The sequence below is a fragment of the Chiloscyllium punctatum genome, chromosome 44 (genome assembly GCF_047496795.1).
Source record: "Chiloscyllium punctatum isolate Juve2018m chromosome 44, sChiPun1.3, whole genome shotgun sequence".
NCBI lineage: Eukaryota > Metazoa > Chordata > Chondrichthyes > Orectolobiformes > Hemiscylliidae > Chiloscyllium > Chiloscyllium punctatum.
The window spans coordinates 38430362-38454786 of record NC_092782.1 but is presented as its reverse complement, the minus strand read 5'-3'; the positions used below and the strand labels follow the sequence as shown (position 1 = coordinate 38454786).

At 40.3% G+C, this 24425-nt stretch overlaps 1 protein-coding gene across 3 annotated transcripts in view; it reads right to left on the bottom strand.

The window, feature by feature from the left end:
* Positions 1-24425, bottom strand: part of fam185a (family with sequence similarity 185 member A) — a 122615-nt gene that overhangs the window by 67251 nt on the left and 30939 nt on the right. For 2 of the 3 annotated variants that reach the window (XM_072562664.1, XM_072562663.1), the window contains exon 5: positions 7635-7676. The exons of the other annotated variant lie outside the window; for it this stretch is intronic. In XM_072562664.1, the coding sequence (XP_072418765.1) occupies positions 7635-7676 (42 nt within the window). The remainder of the gene's footprint in view (positions 1-7634; positions 7677-24425) is intronic. 3 annotated transcript variants of the gene reach the window in all.

The window sequence follows — 24425 nt, the reverse complement described above, 5'->3', positions numbered from 1 at the left end:
TGTAAAAACCCTTTGGATTCTCCTTAATTTTATTTGCCTAGGCAATCTCATGCCCCCTTTTTGCCCTCCCGATTTCCCTCTTAAGCATACTCCTAATGCCTTTATACTCTAAGGATTCACTTGATCTACCTTGTCTATACCTGACATATGCTTCTGTCTTTTTCTTAACCAAACCCTCAATTTCTTTAGTCACCCAGCATTCCCTACACCTATCAGCCTTTCCTTTCAGCCTAACAGGAATATACTGTCTCTGGACTCTCGTTATTTCATTTCTGAAGCTTCCCATTTTCCAGCCGTCCCTTTACCGGTGAACATCTGCCCCAATCAAGCTTTAGAAAGTTCTTGCCTAATACCATCAAAATTAGCCTTCCTCCTATTTAGAACTTCAACTTTTAGATCTTACCTATCCTTTTCCATCACTATTTTAAAACTAAATAGAATTATGGTCACTGGCCCCAAAGTGCTCCACCACTGATACCTCAGTCACCTGCCCTGCCTTGTTTCCCAAGAGTAAGTCAGGTTTTGCACCTTCTATAGTAGGTACATCCATATATTGAATCAGGAAATTTTCTTGTACACACTTAACAAGTTCTTCTCCATCTAAACCCTTAGCACTATGGCAGTCTCAGTTTATGTTTGGAAAGTTAAAATCCCCTACCATAACCACTCTACTATTCTTACAGATAACAGAGATCTCCTTACAAATCTGTTTCTCAATTTCCCTCTGACTATTAGGGGTATATAATACAATCCCTATCTTATTTCTCAGTTCAACCCAAATAACTTCCCTGGATAAAAGCAAATTACTGCGGATGTTGGAATCTTAAACCAAAAGAGAAAATGCTGGAAAATCTCAGCAGGTCTGGCAGCATCTGTAAGGAGAGAAAAGAGCTGACATTTTGAGTCTAACTGACCCTCTGTCAAAGTTTAGACTCGAAACGTCAGCTCTTTTCTCTCCTTACAGATGCTGCCAGACCTGCTGAGATTTTCCAGCATTTTCTCTTTTAACTTCCCTGGATCTATTTCCAGGAATATCCTCCCTCAGTACAGCTGTAATGCTATTCCTTACCAAAAATGCCACTCTCCCTCCTCTCTTGCCTCCCTTTCTGTCCTTGCTGTAGAATTTGTATCCTGGAACATTAAGCTACCAGTCCTGTCCATCCCTGAGCCACATTTGTGTAATTGCTATAATATCCCAGTCCCATGTTCTTAACTATGCCCTGAGTTCATCTGCCTTCCCTGCTAGATCTTGCATGGAAGGCATTGGTGCAACAATAATTGAGAATATTGTATGCGGTTTTTTTGTCTCCTTATCTGAGGAAAGGATCTTCTGGCTATGGAGGGCGTGCAACGAAGATGTACCTAACTGGCTCCTGGGATGGCAAGATGATATATCAAGACAGACTAGATTGGTCAGGACTATATTCACTGGCATTTCAAAAAATGGAGAGGGATCTCAGAAAGCTATAAAATCCTTACACAGACAGTAAAGGTGGGAAGAATGTTCCTGATGATCAGGGAATCCAGAATGAGGGGGCACAGTCTACAGACAGAGATGAGGAGAAATTTCTTTGTAAACCTTGGGAATTCTCTGCCACAGAGTGCTTGAGATTAAAACATTGAACATTTTCAAAAAGGAGCTAGATGCAGTTATTAGGGCTAAAGGGATCAAACAGTATGTGGAGAAAGTGGTAATATGATTCTGAATAGGATGATCAGTCTTGATCTTATTGAATGGCACAGCAGGCTTGAATGGCCAAATGGCCTATTCCTGCTCCAATGTGTTTCAGTTAGACAATCCTGTCAATCTATTGTTCCTTGCCATCTACCGTTCAATTGGCTGCTGCACCCGCATGCTATCTTTCAGTGATTCACAGTCAAGAATACCCAGATCTCTTCATTTACCTTTCCTTCTAAGGTGGTGCATAGCTAGCGTACAGTTTAAAATCAGCTGTGATCTTCAACAGTTTCAGCCAAAATTATAGGTCTCCCTTGTTAAACTTCCCTATCTTTCTCCATATTTGGATGTCTTTAAAAGCACTATCAAATCTTTTTCACTTCAACTAAAACTTCAGTCATCTATGCTATCCTTTACTGACCGGCAGTTTTTCCTTCACGTGGAACCTTGCAGCATTTTACCATGTTCATGGCATTATACAAAGGGAAACAGAAAGAGGAAAAGGCTACTTCTAGGAAATATGAAACAATATCAGAAAATCATGGGAATATAAGAGTCAATATTTCAGGTATCACCCTTCATCAGATCTTTTTATTCACAATTTCTGGGTTTTTGTGAAATTTTACCATTTTCTATTGTATTTTTAAATTAATGCAAGTTATTATTGTTAAGGAATTAACTGATCACTAACAGTATAAAATTACCTCCTATTGAGATATTTGTATCATTGATAGTCACAGGTGAGGTACCGGAAGACTAGAGGTTGGCTAACGTGGTGCCACTGTTTAAGAAGAGTGGTAAGGACAAGCCAGGGAACTATAGACCAGTGACCCTGACGTCACTGGTGGGCAAGTTGTTGGAGGGAATCCTAAGGGACAGGATGTACATGTATTTGGAAAGGCAAGGACTGATTAGGGATAGTCAACATGGCTTCATGCGTGTGAAATCATGTCTCACAAACTTGTTTGAGTTTTGTGAAGAAGTAACAAAGAGGATTGATGAGGGCAGAGTGGTAGATGTGATCTTTTTGGACTTCAGTAAGGTGTTCGACAAGGTTCCCTGTGGGAGACTGGTGAGCAAGGTTAGATCTCATGGAATTCACAGAGAACACACCATTTGGATACAGAACTGGCTCAATGGGAGAAAACTGAGGGTGGTGGTGGAGGGTTGTTTTTCAGACTGGAGGCCTGTGACCAGTGGAGTGCCACAAGGATCAGTGCTGGGTCCACTACTTTTCATCATTTATATAAATGATTTGGATGTGAGCATAAGAGGTACAATTAGTAAGTTTGCAGATGACACCAAAATTGGAGGTGTAGTGGACAGCGAAGGAAGTTACACAGATTACAACAGGATCTTGATCAGATGGGCCAATGGGCTGAGAAGTGGCAGATGGAGTTTAATTCAGATAAACGCAAGGTGCTGCATTTTGGGAAAGCAAATCTTAGCAGGAATTATACACTTAATGGTAAGGTCCTAGGGAGAGTTGCTGAACAAAGAGACCTTGGAGTGCAGGTTCATAGCTCCTTGAAAGTGGAGTTGCAGGTAGATAGGATAGCGAAAAAGGCATTTGGTATGCTTTCCTTTATTGGTGAGAGTAATGAATACAGGATTTGGGAGGTCATGTTGTGGCTGTACAGGACATTGGTTAGGCCACTGTTGGAATACTGCGTGCAATTCTGGTCTCCTTCCTATCGGTAAGATGTGGTGAAACTTGAAAGGGTTCAGAAAAGGTTTACAGGGATGTTGCCAGAGTTGGAGGATTTGAGCCTGGGGTGGGGAGTGCAGAACTAGAGGGCATAGGTTTAGGGTGAGAGGGGAAAGATATAAAAGAGACCTAAGGGGCAACCTTTTCACTCAGAGGGTGGTACGTGTGTGGAATCAGCTGCCAGAGTAAGTGGTGGTGGCTGGTACAATTAAAGCATTTAAAAGGCATCTGGATGTGTATGTGAATAGGAAGGGCTTGGAGGGATACGGGCCAGGTGCTGCCAGTTGGGAGTAGATTGGTTTGAGATATCTGGTTGGCATAGATGAGTTGGACCGAAGGGTCTGTTTCCATGTTGTACATCTCTATGACTCTATCTACTGAATACAGCTGATCGTAACTTGACAAAAAAAGTCTAATCTCCTTATGCTCAGACATATGTAGTAGCAAAAATGTTAATTCCTGTTATACTACTAATGCCAGAAGGAGCGCAGCTGGAATCACTCAATTTCACAAAACTAAAGCCAAGATTTATAATAGCTCATCCTCAGTTCATAATGACAAAAAGGTATTCTGTCTTAGTCTGGCCAGATTGTCACGCTGCTACCAATTTTTCCTTAGTAACTTGCTTCTCTAAATTACAAGAGTTCACATTCTTAACAAAAAAGGCTAGTCAAAATTTAAGATAATAAATCTGCAAATTGCGTCATGATCCAATGACTGATATTAAACCAAAAGGACCAAAAAGACATGATGTATTAATACCAGCAAAGTTACTTTTATCAGCTAATATACAAGTTATTTTGTCTTTGATAACTGGAAAAGAAAATTAACCATGATCAGAACAGAAGTATAATTTTAAAAACTTCCAACAATCTTTTCAGGAAACCAAATGGTACATTTTGCACTAACTGCATCCAATGCAAAATTATTATTCCAATGAAACTTTAAAAAACTTATTCAGGGAATACAGACTTCACAGGCTGGGTCAACATTTATTGCCCATCCCTAACTGCACTGGAAGTGGGGGTGAGCTACCTTCTTGAACCACTATAGTCCATTCACAGATTTGTTGCTATGGAAGAATACAACTTTCTTCTTTGATCTTTTTAACTAAAAGTACTAAGCCAAAAATAGTGTCATGATCAACTTTGCATAACTTAACCTCTCTTCCAGACACACTAATAAATTAAACAAAATGCTTAATTTTGACTTTGGCAAGTAAATATTGCTAATTATAGGGTGGCTAGATAAAAGCACTCCTTGAATTTCTAGACTACAAGCAAATGACATAAATAATATAAATGGTTGGGCATTGCACATGTCTCAGTATTTAAACATAAGAGCAATAAATGCTTTGTTTGAAAGGAAAATAAAAGAGCAGAGATTATCATTTATCTGAAGACACATTATACAGGCTTTAAAAAAAATGATAGTGAAAATGACTTTTGGACAGTAAAAATACCCTTGTTGTTAGTGCAGGCTTAAGGAAACCTCAGCAAGGCAGGAGCAGTTTCAAAAATCATTTAAGAAGGGGCTTTTGCTATGGCTGGTTGTGTGCCCCACACAATTACATTTTTCTCAGACATGCATAAAATGTCAAATTTTATGGACAAGAAGGTCTGCAACCTGTCAGGACCTTCAGGGCTCCAACATCTGGCACCATATTTAAAAGGTAGAATCAAGAAGTGAATGCACTGGCACACTGATTGGCATGTGTGGCTGCGCAGCTATATAACACTGCTGGATAACATTTCAATAAATCAACCACCCTCAACCACCTCTGGAGATGTCAGAGACCTGTCAAAAGCCTTGCTTTATGGATGCCTCCCCAGAGGGTCTTGTAAAGGCAGTCAGAGAGAAAGGAAGTTCTTTTATTCATGGATGGTTACTAGAAGCTGCCCATTGACGAAGACAGCCTGGACAGAGATGGCTACAAAGGTCAAAGCCTGTGGGAGGCTCAAGAGAATCTGGCTCCAGTGTCACAATGGGCAAGTGAGAGGAGTGTGATTGGAAACTTTGCTAATGACACAAAATTGGCTGAAGAGTTGATAATGAAAAGGTTGGCTGTCAACTGTGAAGAAATTAATGATTGGGTCAAGTTTGTGGAAAAGCATCAAATGGAGCTTAACGTGGAGAAGTACAGATTTATTTGGGAAAAGGCAAGCAAAGCAATGGAAGGGAATATACAATAAAGGAAGGTATTAAGAGGGGTAGAGGAAGTGATAGACATTGGAGTGCATGTTTACAAGTCCCTGAAGGTGGTAGGATAAGTAGATAATGTGGTTAGAAACTATATGGGATACTTTCCTTCATTAGGTGAAGTACTGAATAAAAGATCAGGAATGAAAATGCTTGAACTATAAGACACTTGATAGGCCACAGCTGGAATTGAGGTTATTGTGTTTCAAGAAGAACATAATTTTTCTGGAGACAGCACCGTGAAGATCTACAACAACATTACTAGGGATTTAAAATTACAGGTATGAGGAAAGATTGGATAGGCTAGAGCTGTTTTCCTTATAAGAGGTGAAGGGGGTGACATAATCAAGCTATAAAATACTGAAGGGCTTAGATAGAATGAACAGGGGAGACCGGTTTCCCCACATGAAAAGGTCAATTACCAGAGGGCACAGAACTAAAGTGACCCGATTGGAGGGGACATGAGGAAAAGCTTTCTCATCCAGATGGTAGAAATCTGTAATTTGCTCCCCAGCTTGATTGAGGTGGAAACTCATTTAGAAGGAACCTGGATTTGCATCTGAAGCACTGCAGCCTACAAGACTACAGACATGGTGCTGGTATGTGGTATTAGAATGGGTAGCTATGTTATTCAGCAAGCACAGACATGAGGAGCTGTATGACGTCTTCCTGCACTGTTACTTTTCTATAGTTCTAAGAGGTTGAATGACCTGCTGAATTCAACCAGGATATGCACCACCATCTACTCAATGCTCAATGTTCCTTTGAGTGCTGGTTGTCACTGCAGATGATTGTCATTAAGGAGATTCGGTGTCAGGATTCTCCTTTCTCAATCAATGCACAATAAATTTCTGCCATTTCAGTGCAGCTACCAATATAGCACTACTGACATCGCAGTGGTATGGCCTCTTCTACATCTTAGGAACAGGAGAATCGACGTTTCGGGCATAAGCCCTTCTTCAGGAATGAGGAGGGTGTGCCAAGCTATCTTAGCCTGCTTGGCACACCCTCCTCATTCCTGAAGAAGGACTTATGCCCGAAACGTCGATTCTCCTGTTCCTTTGATGCTGCCTGACCTGCTGCGCTTTTCCAGCAACACATTTATAAGCTCTGATCTCCAGCATCTGCAGTCTTCCCTTATCCTCTTATACATTTGCCAGGATCTACATTTGAAACACAGAAGGAGCTGTACTATTCAGCAGCCCAAACACTGTCAGATTGTTCATCTTGCATCACAACTAGGATAATGCAGCCATCTGACAGTTTTTCACCATAGGCTCACATGGGACAATGACACATCTATGTCCACAAAATATTGTCTTTTGCGTTTAAGCTCCTGTTGAGTTCAGCTCATTTAGCTTTCCCAGTTAAGTTTGATGGCTTCAGTCAGTGTGGTTGCCTTGCTGGGGCAGGTTTGTCATGAACTGATCAATATGGATTGGCTTCAACCCTAAAACTAAAAGTTTGTGAAAAGACACACCTTGAATATGAAAAATTCAAGTATTTCTAAATACCTGCACTCACCAGAGCTTGGAAGAAGTATAAACCCCATGTCAGATTTGTGAACACATATGTTTCCTGTTTTTGGCCAACAAGATTGCACCCAACAATGTAATTCCAGCAGCTGGGGTGGGGGGGTGGATGGGGGTTTCATGAGTATTGATAATATACTAATGAATGCAAATGAAGTTCTTGACCAGGAACTCTAACCAATCCTCTAAGAACTTAATAGCAAAACTTCATCATCGGGAAAGTAAATGTTTGCCTTCTGCCAATTAAGATCCGCACCTACTCTTTTAAAAGCGTCAGACAGGCCTAGAAAATTCTGCCAATTGTTTCTTAGTCATTTGAGATTAGATCTATTATTCTACTTTCAGTAGCAAGTGTTATTAGGGGTTGCTAAATGAAGCCTTGTCTTTTTGTTTGCAAAGTACATACCCACACGGTCTCAGAACTGATACTTGCAGCTAAACCATAATTAGAGTTATGGTGGAATTATTCCCATATATAAATTGGAATTAATACAAACAAAATGGAATAGTTTCTTACCGACTGTAACAGAACCTGCAGCTGTCCGAACTGTAACATTTCCTGCATGTGGAATAATACAGAAATATTGTAACAGAAGGCCTTTGAAGCAAAAAATATTAAGAGAAGCTTATTTATATCCTATTAACAGCATGGAACTTCAGATTATTAAAGCAGATAATCCATGAAAACTTGACTTTATTTGTTTGAAACCCAGAGCAGAAATATATAAATTCTGCTATATAGATTAGCCATGCAAGAACATAAACACATGAAATTGCTGGAAAAACTCAAAGTCTGGCAGGATCTGTGGACAGAAATCAGAGTTAATGTTTTGGGTGATCCTTTTGGATAAATAGTCTTGCAATAATACCACTAGTCCATCACCTACTGCCATCCATGACAAAGTGGCGCAAATTGAAGCCAGGATCTCAAAGCTTGGCATCATACTGCAAGGTAATCTGCTGTAGTCTGCATCAATGAAAGTCAGCAGCCATGCCACAGACAGTGGACACTATATAGGAGCACCAGGATATGCACATATACCCACAAGGCAGGCACTACAAGATTGCACCTGGGTAATCAGGGTCGGGTATGTTTTGGCGCCGCCCTTTTGGCACCAATTATTTGGCCTGCCATTTTGGCTCTAAACTGTTTTGGTGCTCATTACTTTGGCGCTGAGCTGTTTTGGCGCCAATTCAGAGTAAAAAAAAATCTTGCTTGGTTAAAGAAGAGAGGATGACTAATGACCCAATGTAATTTTCTCAACTAGCAAAAGTTGATAGTCAAAGCTGTAATGACCCGCTGTAGATTCAAATCTTGTTTTGTAATCATTTTCTCATTTAACAATTATTAATAGTCATCTACTGCCTTGATGATACTTAAGCCCTTCTGTCTTCACATTGGAAAGCTGTAATACAATTTTCTTTCTATTTTCTTGTAGAGCTCATACCAGAAATTGCTGAAAACATTCTAAGCAAGAGAGACAAACCAAGATTTTCACACTATGGTTATCTATATGTATTGGCGCCAAAACAGTTCAGCGCCAAGGTAATGAGCACCAGAACAGTTTAGAGCCAAAACGGTGGGGCCAAATAGTCCCATTCCAGGGTAATCAATTCCTTTCTTGTTAGGAATTGGATGTGCTGTTGTATAAAAGGTGATAATAAAAAGATTTTCATTGATCACTTTATTTTGTGATGTTGGTCAAAGGGACAATGTGATTGTTCTTCTCAAGGAAAAGGAATTCTGAGTAGGTGCACCTGGTCACTGCACTGCAAAACGGTTTGAGATGCCTCCTTCTGGAGCTAGTGTCCAGATTTCTCATGGCATGAACATAAGAGTTGCGTTATGAAGGACAAAGCAGACCACAACAAATTTGAATAACTCAAATATTCAGCACATTGATGGTCTCCACCCTAACATTCTTGGTAGCTCCACGGTTCTTACTTATAACAGTGTAGTCAAGCCATGGATGGTCATGAACCATATATACGAGGGTAGTATATGTTCAGTCAATGCCATCATAGACCATTGAGATTTCTGCTATCCTGGTAAAATAATTTGCCCTTTTACCTGTTTCTCCCCTCAGGGATTAAAAAAAACACAATGTATTCGGCTGCCCCAGTTTAGATGCCATCTGTCACAATCGAGACGCATCGGCAGAGATTACACCAAGTTATGTTGGAAACATTGATGCAATTAAAAAAAAAATAAAGAAACGCTTAATGTCACTGTGACCATTATAGCCCAGATCAGACTAATTTGCCAGAGACATTTCATGCATTGTCCGTGGATCTGGTGGCAGTAGGGAGATACGCTCAATGAAAAGTTGTGATGTCTAAAAGCCACCTGCAGCGAGGCAATTCCCCTCACTCTTCACACAGCATCTTTTCTCAATAGCCTTCACTCAATTTGGTCATTTGCAGTTCCAAAGATACAGCACATGAGTTGCCTAAAGCCACTCTAGCCTAAAAATACCAATGATCTCAGCAGCTAAACAGGCCTGGTCAGTACTTGGATGGGAGACTGCCTGGGAATACCAGCTGGATACACTCTACAATGACTCTTGTGGTACAGTGGTGGTGTCCCTACCTTTGAGCCAAAGGTCCAGATTCAAGTCTCACCTTCTCCAGAGGTATATCCTAACACCTCTGAATAGCTTAATTAAAAATATCAGCAGTATGTGGGTTATGCTGGATAGTTAGCCAGTGCCATTTTAGGCCATTGAAGCTTTTAGACTGCTAATATGGGTGGTGCTATGAAACCCAATCTTGCAACTACATTATTTAAAGAAACTATATTTTATGCCTGTACTTTATTTCTGTCTACGCTGTCTGGAAATTGTGTTAGTGCAAAGACATTGTAGAATGGAAATGTGTTTAATCTCAAATGACAGTTTATTCGTTGCAGGAAAGTTTCTTTTGGTATCTGCAAAATCCCTAAACCATTAAAGCACAGTCTAAATTGTTTAAGATTTTAAATTTGGGTATTCTGACATATTCTCAACAGAAGTTTAAATGTTTAAAAGTCACAGGAAGTCCAATTGATGAGCCTTGCACATTGGCTAAAAGTGAAATATTTATAAAAATTGTGCACATGGGAAATTCTAAATCTTGCAATTTCCAAACCATCTTTAATGTTCTGCTACACTGCCTTTTTCAAAAAGAAAGACCATCTGCTTAGTTACAAAGACTTCAAGGAGCTGTACAAATAAACATAATGGATTGCTTCAGAAGGAAATATGGTACACAGAAGAGCAGGCAAGGTGAGCACCTGGGACAGGCAGTTTGCAACATCTAATGGAGTAGGTGAGAAGAGGGCCCTGAGATGGCCATCAAAAGATTGAGCTATATTCATTACAAGTGATTGGTATTAATTTTTGTTTTGAAAAGTAAACTGCTTCCCCCCACTATGTATTTGTGTAAGTCTGTTGGACCATCACTTGCAAAGTCCAACCATGTATTGTAATTATGATCTCATCAGCTATTTTGGGCGGGAAATGGTTTAGTTTTACCATGCTGCCTGTACAGTGAGCATAATAAAGCTCCAGCTGTTTAATGCTTCAGCCTCCCAATCCTTCTAGTAACATCTCTGAACTCCATTTTAATTGAAATCCCTCTCTCTCCCCGTCTTTCCTCATTTCAGTTGTTGTTGCACTGCCCTTAATGGGCACTGCTTGTCGAATTTTTGTTTAACTAGACACACAAGTGATTTTGTAGTGGTTAAAAAAGTGTTCAGAGGTGTTTAAATATCTTTGGATAAAAGAATCTTTAAAATACTCCATTAAGTCACATCTGTTTCTAATTAAAGGGATGATGAACAAGCCCTGCCCACCAGCAGCAGTTGAAATCAGCTCTTGCTCTACTATATAAAAAATTAATGACATTTAGAAACACAGAAAAAAGGTGGCGGCATAGGCTATTTAAGCCTGTTCTGCCGTTCATTATGCTCATAGCTGATCATCCAACTCAATAGGTTGTTCCTATTTCTCCCATGTGTTCCCCCCCACCTTTTTCCATTGATCCCTTTAGTCCCACATGCTTTATTCAAGTTCTTCTTGAACTTGGACAATGTTTTGGCCTCAACTGCTTTCTGTGGTAGTAAATGCACAGGTCACCACTTTCTGGGTAAAGAAATTTCTCGTCTCAGTCCTAAGTGGTTTATGTTCTATTCTTAGATTGTGAACCCTGGCCATGAACTCACCCACCATCAGGGACATCTTTTCTACACAGACCCTGTCTATTCCTGTTAGAATTTTATAGGTTTCTTTGAGATCCGCCCTCATTATTCTTAACTCCAACAATGTACTGCCAATTGATTCAATCTCTCCTCATACATCAGTCTTGCCATCCCAGAAATCTTCACTCCACTTCCTCTACAGCAAGAAAATCCTTCTTTAGCGAAGGTGACCAAAATCAAATGAGATTCCAGGTGTGGTCACGTATTATTGCAGCCAGGCCTCCCTGAATCCTCTCCTTATTGACTCCTTTGTCACATGCTGCACCTGCATGCTTTCTTTCAGCACTTGGTGTAAAAGAACATCCAGGTCTGATTGCACACCCTTTCTCAGTTCAGATAATAATTTGCCTTCCTATTATTCTACCAAAGTGGATAACCTCACATTTATCCACATTGTGCTGCATTTGCGCACTTACTCCGTTTGCTCAAAATCATACAGAAGCATCCCTGCATCCTCCTCGCAGCTCACATTCCCATCCAACCTTGCTTTATCTGCAAATCTGGAAATATTACATTTAGTTCCCTCATCCAAATCATTAATGTATGTTATGAATAGCTAGAGCCCTAGCACTGGTCCCTGGGGGTTCTCCACTAGTCACTGCCTGCCATTTAGAAAAATAGACCCATTTATTCCTACTCTTTGTTTCCTGTCTGCCAACTAGTGTTCTAACCATATCAATGCAATGTTTCCAATCCCATGTACTATAACTTTACACATTGATCTCTTATGTGGGACTTTGTCAAAAGCCATCTAAAAATCAAAATAAATCACATCCATTGGCTCCCCCTCATCAACTTTACTAGTTACAGTCTTGAAGAATTTCAGAGAACTTGATTTCCCTTTTGTAAATCCATGCAGACTTTGTCCAATCCTACCATTGTTTCCTAAATGCTCAGTTGTTACTTATTTTATAATGGATTCTAAGATTTTCTCCACAACTGATGGCAGGTTGACAAGTCTATAATTCCCGGTTTTCTCCATGCCTCCCTTCTGACATTACTTCATTCCAATCTATAAGAACTGATCCAGACTCTTATAGAATCTTGGAAGATCACCACGAATGCATCCACTATTTCTAAGGCTACTTAAGTATCAGGATGGAGATTATCAGTCTCTGATTTATCAACTTCAATCTCATCAATTTTTCCAATTTCTCTGCTAATACAAATTTCCTTTGGTTCCTCTTTCTCACTAAATCTATGTTTCTCAACATTGCTGGTATGTTATTAGTGTCATCTTTTGTGAACACAGAATCAAAGTATTCATTTATGGTTGGTCAACCATTTCTTCGTTCCCTATTATAAATTACCCTGTTTCTGACCTTAAGGGATCTACATTTGTCTTCACCAATCTGTAGACACTTGTACACTCAGTTTTTTATGTTCTCTGCAAGCTTACTCTCATACACTATTTTCCCCTTCTTGAATACATCCCTCTGTCCGCCTTTGCTGAATTTTAAACTGCTCCTACTCCGCTGCTCTGTTGTTTCTTCGGACGTATTTGTAAGCCTCTAATCCTACCTCTAACTTCCCTTTTAAGCCATGGTTTGGCCACCTTTCTGTTCTACTTCTGTGCAAGACATGAATTCTTGCCTTGATAATGAATTCTATCATATTATGGTCATTCACACCCAAGGTGCCTCACACAACTGGACAGCCAATAATTTGTCTCTAATAACAATACCCAGTTTAGATGGCCTGTTTAGATTGATTCCTTAACATATTGGTGCAGAAAACCATCCCATATACACACCTGGAATTCCTCCTCAACAACTGTTACTAATTTGATTTGCCCAATCTATATGGAGATAGATATCGATACATAAATACAAATGTTCCTTTATTGCACATCTTTAATGTTTAATGCTATTCCCAACATCACCCATAGGTTTGAGAGTTTATGTACAATCCTCACTAATGCTTGGTGCTTCTCAGCTCTACCCATACAGATTCCATGTCGTCAGAAATAATATCCTTCCTGTTTAACCAGCAATGCAACTCTACTGGCTTTCTTTACGTCTGCCTTTCCTAAATGTAGAATTCAGAGCATTCAGTTCCTATCCCTAGTTATCCTGAAGCCAAGTCTCCACAATCCGGACTACACATCTGTTTTCATTTTCCGCGTGATTACTTCACCCACTTTATTGCAAATGTTCTGCACATTAAGCCATAAAGCCTTAATATTTATCTTTTTAACATTACTTATTCTGTCATCAGTCTTGACATCGGTCCTGTTCTGGTCCAGGTGTAACTCATTCAGTTTTTACTGGCCCCATCGCACCCAGAATGGATCCCAACATTCCAGGAATCTGAAACCTACCCCCTCGCACCATCTGTTCAGCCACGCTTTCATCCCATGTATCCTGCTATTTCTACAGATTAGCATGTGGCACTGGTAGTAATCCTGAAGTCACTACCTTTGAGGTCTTAGATTTCAACTTAATTCGTAACTCCCTATACTTTTTTAGATCCTCGCTCTTTTTGTTTCATTTCTACTAATGTGTGCTATGACCATTGGCTGTTCACTTTTCCCCTCCAGAATGTTCTATAGCCATTCCGAGACCATTTGACCCTATTACCAAGGAGACAATATACTATCCTGGAGTCTCGATTGCAGCTACAGAAATGTCTGTGTATTCGCATTAGAATTGAATTTTGTTTACTAATGTATTATCTATTTTTAAGTTTCGATACAGCATACAAAATCATGGTTAACAAAAACAAAAATACAATTCAAATAAATAACAATTAATTCAATAATGCAATTAAATAATTCATTTGAACTTAAAAGGCTGCAGCAACTGGGACTCCCTGGATACCACTGCAATTGAGGGAAAATAATCTGCCATTCAGATTATCTATCCCCTTCATTATTTTTAAGGCCAGATCCTGGTAAATCTCTTCTGAACCCTCTCCAGCTTAATAATAACCTTCCTGTCACTGACCTTGGTCTCAGCTCCAACCTGCAAAACTGGATTCTCAGCTTTCTGACCAACAGACGATAATCAGCACCTCCACGATAACACTGAATACTGGAGCACCTCCAAGGTTGTCTCCTCAGCCCCCTAATGTACACCCACAGCTGCAAGTTTGCTGACGGCACCACTGTGGTAGAATGGATATCTAACAACAATGAGTCAGAATGCAGAAAGAAGGTAGAGGGCTTGGTGATGTAGCGCAACAAGAACAACCTCACTCTCAATATCGGGCAAAATTGAAGAATTGATCACTGACTTCAGAAAGAAAGGAGAACATGCCCCCATCTACATCAACAGAGCTGAGGCTGAGAGGGTAGAAAACGTCAAGTTCCTAGGTGTGACAATAATCAACAATTGTCCTGAACTTGCCATGTAGATGTAATGGTCAAGGTGGCAGAACAACGCCTCTTCTTCCTCAGGCAGCTCAGGAAATTTGGCAGGTCTATAAAGGACTCTCACCAACTTTTACAGATGCACCAATGAAACATACTGGTAATGGCAACTGCTCTGCCCAGGAACATAAGAAATTACAGAAGGTTGCGTGCACAGTTCAGACCATCACAGAAGCCAACCTTCCACCCATGGACTCCATACACATGGCTCATGAAGAAACAGTGGCAAACATTTAAGGGAGTATTTTAGAATACTCAGAAGGTTTACTTTCCTGTTAATAAGAAATATTCTAGAAGGGGACCTATCATCTGATTGTTAGCTAAGTAAGTTAGGGAAAACACAAGCTTAAGGAAACAGTATATAATTGCCCAAAGAAGAATAGGTCAGATGTTGATCAGAATATAAAGAGCTATAGGTGAAATCAGAGAGCATGCAAGGAAGCTATTTAGGAATGTAAAAACAGTAGCAAGAGTTCCTCAAGGCATTTTAAAAGGAAACAAATAAGTAAATTAAGTGTTGGTCCTCTAAACAGTGAGGATGGCGAGTCAGTAGAGTCAGAGTCCTACAGCATGGAGACAGGCCCAAATTAGTCCATGTCAACCAAACTTTCCATCCATGCTAACCCCATTTCCCTGCATTTGGCCCATATCCTTGTAATCCTTTCCTATTCATGTATTTGTCCAAATGCCTTTTAAAATGTTAATGTATCCACCTAATCCACTTCCGCTGGCAGCTCATTCCATATGCGTACCGCCCTCAGTCTTAAAAAGTTGCGCCTCAGGTTCCCTTTTATTCTTTCCCCTCTAGTCCTCGATTCCCCTGGGAAAACGACTGAGTGCGCTCATCCTATCCATGCCTCTCATGATGTTATGCATCTTTATAAGGTTCCCCCCTCAGTTTCCTATGCTCTAAAGAGAAAGGTCCTAGCTTGTCCAATCTTACCATTTAACTCAGATCATTGAGTCCAGGCAACACCTTTGTAAATTTTTCCACACTCTTTCCAGTTTAGTAACATCCTTCTTATAACAAGGTGACCAAAACTGAGCACAATACTCCAAATGCAGCCTCACCAATGTTGTGTAAAACTGCAACATAACTTCCCATCTTCTATACTCAATGCCCTGACTGATAAAGGCCAGTATGCCAAAAGCTTTCTTCACTGCCCTGTGACTCCTTAAGGCGCTACCACTCACCATGAAACTACCTTAATTTGACTTTTCAAAATGCAACACCTCTCAATTATCTATATTAAACTCCATTTAACATTTCTTGGCCCACTTCCCCAGCTGAACAAGGTCTTGCTGCAATTTCTGATAATAGTAATAGAAAATAATGAAATGACAGGATAAATGACCAAATAGTTTGTTTCTGTTTCTACTATAGAGTATACAAAAAAAAATCAGCAATAGCTGAAGGGAGTGAAGAACTTAGTGAGATTACAATCACCAGACAAGCAATATTGAGCAAATCTAGAGCTGCAGGCTAACAAGTTGCTTGGTTCAGATGATATTCACCCTAGGATCTTAAAAACAGGTGACGAGTGAGTTACTAGATACATTAATGATCATTTTTCAAAACCGTTTCAATTCAGGAAAGGTCCCTTCAAACTAGAAAATGGCAAATCCCCCAAATCAAGAAGGGAAACACGCAAAAGCAGGAAACTATGGGTCATGTAGCTTGAGATTTGCCATGGCAACAATGATTGAATCGATCATTAAGAAACTATGGCTGTACACTTAGAAAAGTTCAAGACAATCAGGAAAAGTCAGCATGGTTTTAAATGGAAGTCATGTTAAACCAATTTACTTGGACTTCTTTGCAGGAATGTACTATAGGCAAAAGGGCACCTGTAGATGGACAGTATTTAGATATCCAGAAGACCTTTGATAAGGTTCCACATCAAAAGGTTCTTGCAGTAAATAAAAGCTTGTACTGTGGAACAATACATTAGCATGGATAGAAGACTGGCTGACTGGTAGAAAACAGAGAATATGCATAAATGGGTATTTACATGTCTGGCAGGATTTGATACGTGGAGATCTACAGGGGTCCATGCTGAACCCCAACTTTTTATAATTTACATCAATGACTTAGACATAGGGAGAGAAGGTAACTAAATTTGCAGACAATATCTAGAATGGTAAAATATGTTGCGAAGAAGACATGACATAGGTTGCATGAATGGGCAAAGATTTGGCAGATTGAATATAAATTAAGAAAATATGTAGTTGTTGCTTGGCAGGAAGAATGAAAGAGCATTGCATTACTCAGTGGGAAAATGACTGCAGAATTTAGAGGTTCCAAGGGATTTAGATATTCCAGTATGTAAGCCATAATGGCTCATTTGCAGGTACAGCACATAAATCTTTTACTTGGAGAGGAATTGAATTGAACATAAAAAATAAGGATGTTATGCTTCGATTATACAGGGCATTGGCAAGATAACATCTCTAATACTGTGTGCAGTTTTGGTCTCCTTATTAAAAGGAAGGATGTAAGTGCTTTGGAAGCAGTTCAGAGGAGGTTTACTAGATTGATACCTGGACTGAATGAGTTGTCTTTTGAGAATAATTTGAGCAGGTTGGGCTAGTTTTCACTGAGGTTTAAGAGAGCAAGGGATCACTTGATAGAAGCATACAAGTTCCTGAATGGTTTTGAAAAGATGGAAATAGTTTTCCTCTTGTAGGAAGTCTAGAACTAGGGGGCAAAGTTTTAAAATTAAGCATTGCCCTTTTAGAACAGATAAAGAGAACTTTATTTTCTTGGGTTGAAAGAATTTGGAACTCTCTGCCTCAGAAGGTGGTAAAGCTAAAGATGCCATTGTCTTATAAAAGAGTAGCCTTGTGGTCTGATAAGAGAGACAGCTAGTGGTGGTTTAACCATGCCTCAGGCAAGAAGACAGGTTGAGAAGGAGAAGCCACATAGTAACCTTAGCAAGTGTGGGAATAGAACGCATGTTTTTGGCATTGCTCTGCATTGCAAACCAGCTTAGAATTCTTTGTGAAGGTTTAGCTAAGTTGGTTTGCAAGCTGTGACCTCCGCTTAATGAAACCATTCTGACTGCCAGTTTCCAGTCCTCTGGGACCCTTCCAAACTCTGATGATTCCTGAAAGATCACCATTAATGCCTCTACAATCTCCTCAGCTGCCTCCTTCAAGGTTCTGGAGTATAGTCCATCCAGTCCGGCTTATTTATTTGCCTTCTGACTTGTCAGCTTTCACAAAGCCATCTCCACTCGACTCACCTCTGCTCCTGACTCTCTTGATGTTGTGGTATGTTGCTGGTATCTTCCACTGTGAAAACTAATGCAAGTACGTATTCAGTTCCTCCACCATTTCTGTGTAATATAATAATATTTTAAATGACAAAGTTTGAATTTTTAAATACTGCTAATCAAGCACTGTATTAGATCTCATAGTGCAGTGGATTGTGTCTTTGCTTCTGAGCAAGCAGCTCCAGGTTCAAGTCACATTCCAGGCCTTGATGGAGAAGGAAGGTGCATTCATAAAGCGACAAAAAAACTAATAAGCTCAGCATCAAGTTACAAATCCTATACATCAATGACAGACAGCAAGAGTAAGATAGATTCCTGATCAACCACGTGATGAAAAGAAATTGGATTCTCTAACATTATCACTGCCCATAAATCCAAGCAATAATATTCATGTAAAAGTGTAAATAACGTAATCTGAATTCCTTGGAATCTGATCAGCTCAGGAGCCTGAATGATTGATGAAGATCAGGTTCATGCCAACATCACAGGGTTCAATCTCCACTCCACTGGGGTGTATTTGAGAACGGTCTTCTTGCTCTAACCATCAGAACAGCCTTTAGACAGTAAACTCAAAAAGAAATACTGTATTGTCTGTGTGCCTGGTTAGAAAAAGGCAAAGTTCAAATAAAAACAAATTGCCTACACAAAAAAAAAGTTAGATATTTAAAGGATCTTATGACTAATAGGCCAAGTACTGTAGGCTTATACAGAATAGAGAAATGATTCTAGTTGCATCTTCTTAACATATTGCAATGCAAGTTTAGAAACAGGATTATTAAGGATCTGTGTTAACTGGAAATGCACAGAACGAAAAAACCACAACGTCATTGACCCATGAAGAATGTAAAACTTTCTGCTGGTAGAGGCCCTCAAATTCAAGCCTGATCATAATAACGTATCTTGGCAACTAGCTATATATCTGGTCTGGGTTGTATCAGCTGGCAGCAGTGCACTTGGACAATACCACATACCAAACTTTGTCCAACATTAATTTCCAATAAAGCATTAAAAAGATCTTCAACAGTAATCTTAAGAAACTGAAGCTATCACGGTATTCCCTCAGTGAGGATGTGCACATTACAGTGAAAGTGGAATGAACTAGTTGTTTTTAAGACGTTAAAAACAATGAGATGTTGGAGCACAAGTTATGCAAGACTATTCTATTGGTATTACTGTATTAATTTATCACAATGAATTGTTCTCAGCCGCACAGTAAATGTCTTCTCTGATCTCAATTAACAAATTGTGCCTGAATGGTAAACTTATTCAGGAACTACAAAAATAGTATATCCTCTACTTTGCCCAGTATATATATCATGTAATACCTCCCACTATGTTATGTAACTGAAGAGTTGTATTTTCAGCCTGAAGAAGTTATATCAATATTAAAAAAGGGCATGCAAATGCAATGTTAAAATTTTAACCTTTAAACCTGCTCACAATGGTTTGGTCAGGTCAGGAAACCAAAACAATTGTGGAAACATTTTGGTGGTTCTTTACCAGGACATCTCACTCATTGGTTTTCCAAAACAATTTTGGTATAATCCTGATTCATGCCAGCTTGTTAAACCTCAGTGTTTAAAATGGTCTTCACAAGGGACGGAATGATCTACAAACATTTAGGAGAAAGACATCTCTGCTGATGGTGTCTTAACGTGGTAAGGTTAATCTCACACTCTGAGGCATCCTCGGAGATTATGCTGTAGCTACACAGACCCAAAGAAAAATACTGTTCCCAGCAAATGGGAGATGAGACTAGGCTCTGAAAATAAGGTGGTATAGAAGGAAGTGAATTGACCAGGAATGTGGTACACTCTTTGACATAGTGCTGCAAGAGATTCCGTGATCTCATCAGCACAGAAAAGATGAGCCAAATTCAATACTCAAGTACCAATCCATCTCATTCTGATCTGCCAAGCGTTATCATGCACTACTCCTCAAACCAACATGGCTTGTCTATTCACTCATCCTTCCTCAAGGGAACACCTCAGATCCCTAATACCAGTCCAAAACACCTTCATCTTGCCAACTCCCAGATATCCTCCACAAAATGTTGTGTACCATCCTCTCAAGTCACTCTATTTTGCTCTTGTCCTTTTATTTCTTTCAGGAAATTAGAGGCAAGAATCAGGGTGAGGCAGAGAACTAGATGGGCCATCGTCACTGTCACTGACTTTTGAAGACAATGCACCAGAGATCAGCAGAATGCCAGTATGAAATTCTTAGGAAAAGGATACGGTTCAATAAGATTTGATAAGGTTCCCTATGGTAGGCTCATTCATGAAGTAAGGAGGCATTGGATACAGGGAAATCTGACTATTTGCATACAGAATCGATTGGCCCTTAGAAGACAGAGGGTGGTGGTAGGTGGACGGTATTCAGCCTGGAGCTTGGTGACCACTGGTGTTCCACAGGTATCTGTTCCGAGACATCTGCTCTTTGTGATTTTTATAAATGATTAGGATGAGAAGTGGAAGGATGGGTTAGTAAGTTTGCCAATGACACAAAGGTTGGTGGAGCTGTGGATAGCGTGGAGGGCTGTTGCAAGTTGCAACAGGACACTGACAGGATGCAAAACTGGGCTGAGAAGTGGCAGATGGAGTTCAACATGGAAAAGTGTGGAATGATTTACTTAGGAAGGTTGAATTTGAATGCAGAATGCAGGGTTAAAAGGCAGAATTCTTGGCAGTGTGGAAGAACAGAGGGATCCTGGGGTCCTTGATAGAGTTGTTAAGGTGGTGTGTGGTAAATTGGCTTTCCTTAGCAGGGGGTTGAATTTAAGAGCTACAAGGTTATGCTGCAGATCTACAGAATCCTGGTTAGACCACATTTGGAATAGCGTGTTCAGTTCTGCTCGCCTCATCATAGGAAAAATGTGGAACTTTTAGAGAGGGTGCAGAGGAGATTTACCAGGATGCTGCCTGGACTAGGGGGCATATCTTATGAAGAAAGGTTGAGGGAGCCAGGTTTTTTCTCATTGAAGCGAAGAAGGATGAGAGGTGACTTGAGAGAAGTGTACAAGATGATGAGAGGCGTAGATAGAGTGGATAGCCAGAGACGTTATCCTATGGCGGAAATGTCTATCACGAGAGGGCATTATTTTAAGAGGATTGGAGGAAGGTTTAAAGGAGATATCAGAGGTAAGTTCTTTACACAGCGAGTGGCGAGTGCATGGAATGCACTGCCAGCAGTCGTAGTAGAGTCAGATGCATTCGGGACATTTTAGCGACTCTTCGATAGGCACATGCAAGATAGTACAATGAAGGACATGTAGGTTAATCTGATCTTCGAGTAGGTAAAGTGTCGCACAACATAGAGGCCCAAAGGGCCTGTACTGTGCTGTACTGTTCTATGTTCTAAAGAGAGATATCGGGGTTCCCAGATAACAAATTATTTGTTCTGTGCTGTGTGACATCTAATACCTGGAATTTACTGACATAACATTCATACATTGACAACTTTGAGCCCTTTCACCTCCTATAGGCTCTTCAAATGCTACACAAAAGTTGGTACAAGTGAAAGAGGATGACAACAAAGCTGATTCATCTTGTCAGAAGAAGTTGCACATTTTGGAAAGCACAATTACAAACCTTGTGTCTTGGTGGAACCTTGGTTGACAGGTAGTCAAGCTGTAACAATGAAGGGCAGCAGTTTTTATGTACAGAGACAGCAATGGAGAATAGTTGGGAGGGTGCAGGATTCTCCAAATTCTGTACAGTTGGTCACAGATTCTAAGCATATTTGTTGGGAATGGTAGGACAGTATTTGGATCAGCAACAGAAACAATGTCTTTGGGAACAGCAACAGAATCTTGCAATGTGCGCTGGGTGAGAGAAATTAGAAGAATTCAACTCTCTACCTTGAACTTCAAGATATTGCAAAGTCCTAGATGACACCAACCTCCATTTGGACACATGCATGGAACATCAAGAACATCAGGCAACAGATTACACATTGGACTTTGCTGATGACCTGCACAGTAGTTCTACCAGTTTAATTCAATTAGAAGAACACCTTGCCCAGGCTGATCAACACCTTCATGAAGTGCAGCATAGTGCCTGGCTTTTGGAGAGTCGGTAAGTGCAGATAAGTCAAAGGAGGGAAGCTGTACAAGGGACAGCTGGAAGTGCATTCTCTGCTGAATACCATAACATGATAACCATAAAATGTAGGAGCAAAGTAGGGCATTCAGCTCCGCCATTTAATGAGATCATGACTGAACTCCTCAGCTCCATTTTCTTGTCTTTTTCCCATGACCTTTGGTTCCCTTAGAGTCTCAGCCTTAAGCAAGTCCTCTGCGGTAAAGAATTCCATATTCATTAAACAAGATGTTCTTGCTTGTTCCCTTCACATGCCACCCACCCTCAGCAATGAAAGCCGCAGACGCTAACTCTTGTCCTGATAATAGTTTGTCCAACCACAGATGGATAGTCTTTGATGGAGACCTCAAAAGGTTCCAAAACCCAAAGGATACAGTCACGAGCACCAAAACAATTGGGGAAGAAGCTGCTTACATCTAGATCTACTGAAATCACAGGGGCAGCAGCAAACATAACAGAAAATTAACTACTTTGTAGTTCTACAAGGCAAATCACTTGGATGATTAAATGTTTCTTCATTTTTCACGTTTGCCAAAATTCATGCACCATAAACTTTACTTAAAAGATCTCCAGTGTCAGTCATCTCCTCTGTAGCATCTTGCCTATCAAACACCCTGTCTAGAGGAAAATGAAACGAGAAAGAGAGAAGACAAAACACTGGGTGTTAACAAAATAAATGGATTATTGACTGAAGAATACTTTATGAGTTGGGGAGACTATTCAGCTACCTGGATCATATCTTCAGCATCCAAATGGCTTCTTCATTGATTTCTGTGGCATTCTGTGCCCTTAGGAAGGTGGTGCTGAGCTACTTTCATGAACCACTGCAGCCCACATGGCAAGGATGGGGTCAGGTATTATTTTCCCCCCTGTTGGTGCCTTTACCACCTACTGCAAGTCCAGTCTAGCAGCTATGTCTTTTAGGACCCAACCAGCTCAATCAGTAGTGCTGCTGCTCAGCCACTCTTGGTGGTGGGCATTAAAATCACCCTACCCTGAGTAGAATTTGCACCCTTGTCATATTTAGTGCTTTCTCAAAGGGCTATTCAACATGGAGGAGTACTGATTCATCAGCTGAGGGAGACAGTATGTGTTAATCTGTCGGAGGATTCCTTGCCCATAGACTTCATAGTATGTTGAGTCAATGTTGACATCTTCTAGGGTAACTCTCTCTTGACTGTATCCCATTGAGCCACTGCCTCTGCTGGATCTGCCCTGCCTGTGGAACAGGACATATCTAGGAATGTGATGGTGCCATCTGGGACATTGTTTGTCAGGTACAACTCTGAGCATATGATTATGTAGGCTGTTGCTTGACTAGTCTGTGAGATAACTCTCCCAATTTTAACACTAGGCCCCAGATGTTAGTAAGGAGGACTTTGCAGGCTGTTTCTGCCATTGACATTTCCGACCTAGGTTGATGCCAGATGGTCTGTCTGGTTTCATTGTTTTGTTGAGACTTTGTAGCGATTGACACAACTGAGTGGCTTGCTAGACCATATCAGAGGGAAGGTGAGAATCAACAACACTGCTGAGGATCTGGGGTCAAATGTAGACCAGACTAGGTAAAGATGGCAGATTTCCTTCCTTAAAAGGTCACTGGAGAGCCAGGTGGGTTTTTGTGACAATTGCCAACTGAGAACTAATTGGTTGTTTCTTGGCAAACTGACAGGTAGAACTATAGTTTCTGTCTATTTCACAAAGAAAAACTCAGCCTAACATGTTAGCCACTATCCCAATTATTTTGCTGCACTGCCAATTTTTTTAAAAAAGCATCTCTTCAGTTCAAGTGCTCTTCAGGAACCTAATTTCGACACCTTTTCCACAGAATTAGGTGGCAAATTCATCTCCCTAGTGCCAATAGCTTTGGCATTACATTTGCTAGTTTAGTAGCAAAGTTGCTTCTGTTCTGTTTCTGTTCACTTCTTGTGCAGTATCTATCAGGAACTTGGTTAACACAGATGAGCATGTATAGACACGGAAAGGGTGCAGTGATCATGATGTCAGTGGCTAATGCTGATGTGATACTTGACGTGCTACTTTCGACCTGATGAAATGGAATGGTAAAGCATTTCTTTAAAATGCACAGTTGAACAGTTGCTAAGCAGCAAGAAGGACCTTCCACCACTTAGAAGAAGCACTAATGTTCAAGTTAGTCCCAGGTTGCTTTCTCCTGGCTCTGCTGCAAATTTGCAACAGTGTTGGGTGTTTGTAGAACTTGATTAAATTTGATAAGTTTTGGAGGGCAAGATGATGCATGTGTGGAAGATGCCGCTTCTTGTCGCAAGGGCTTTCAGCACATTATTTGCTCCCAGTTGTTGTGGTC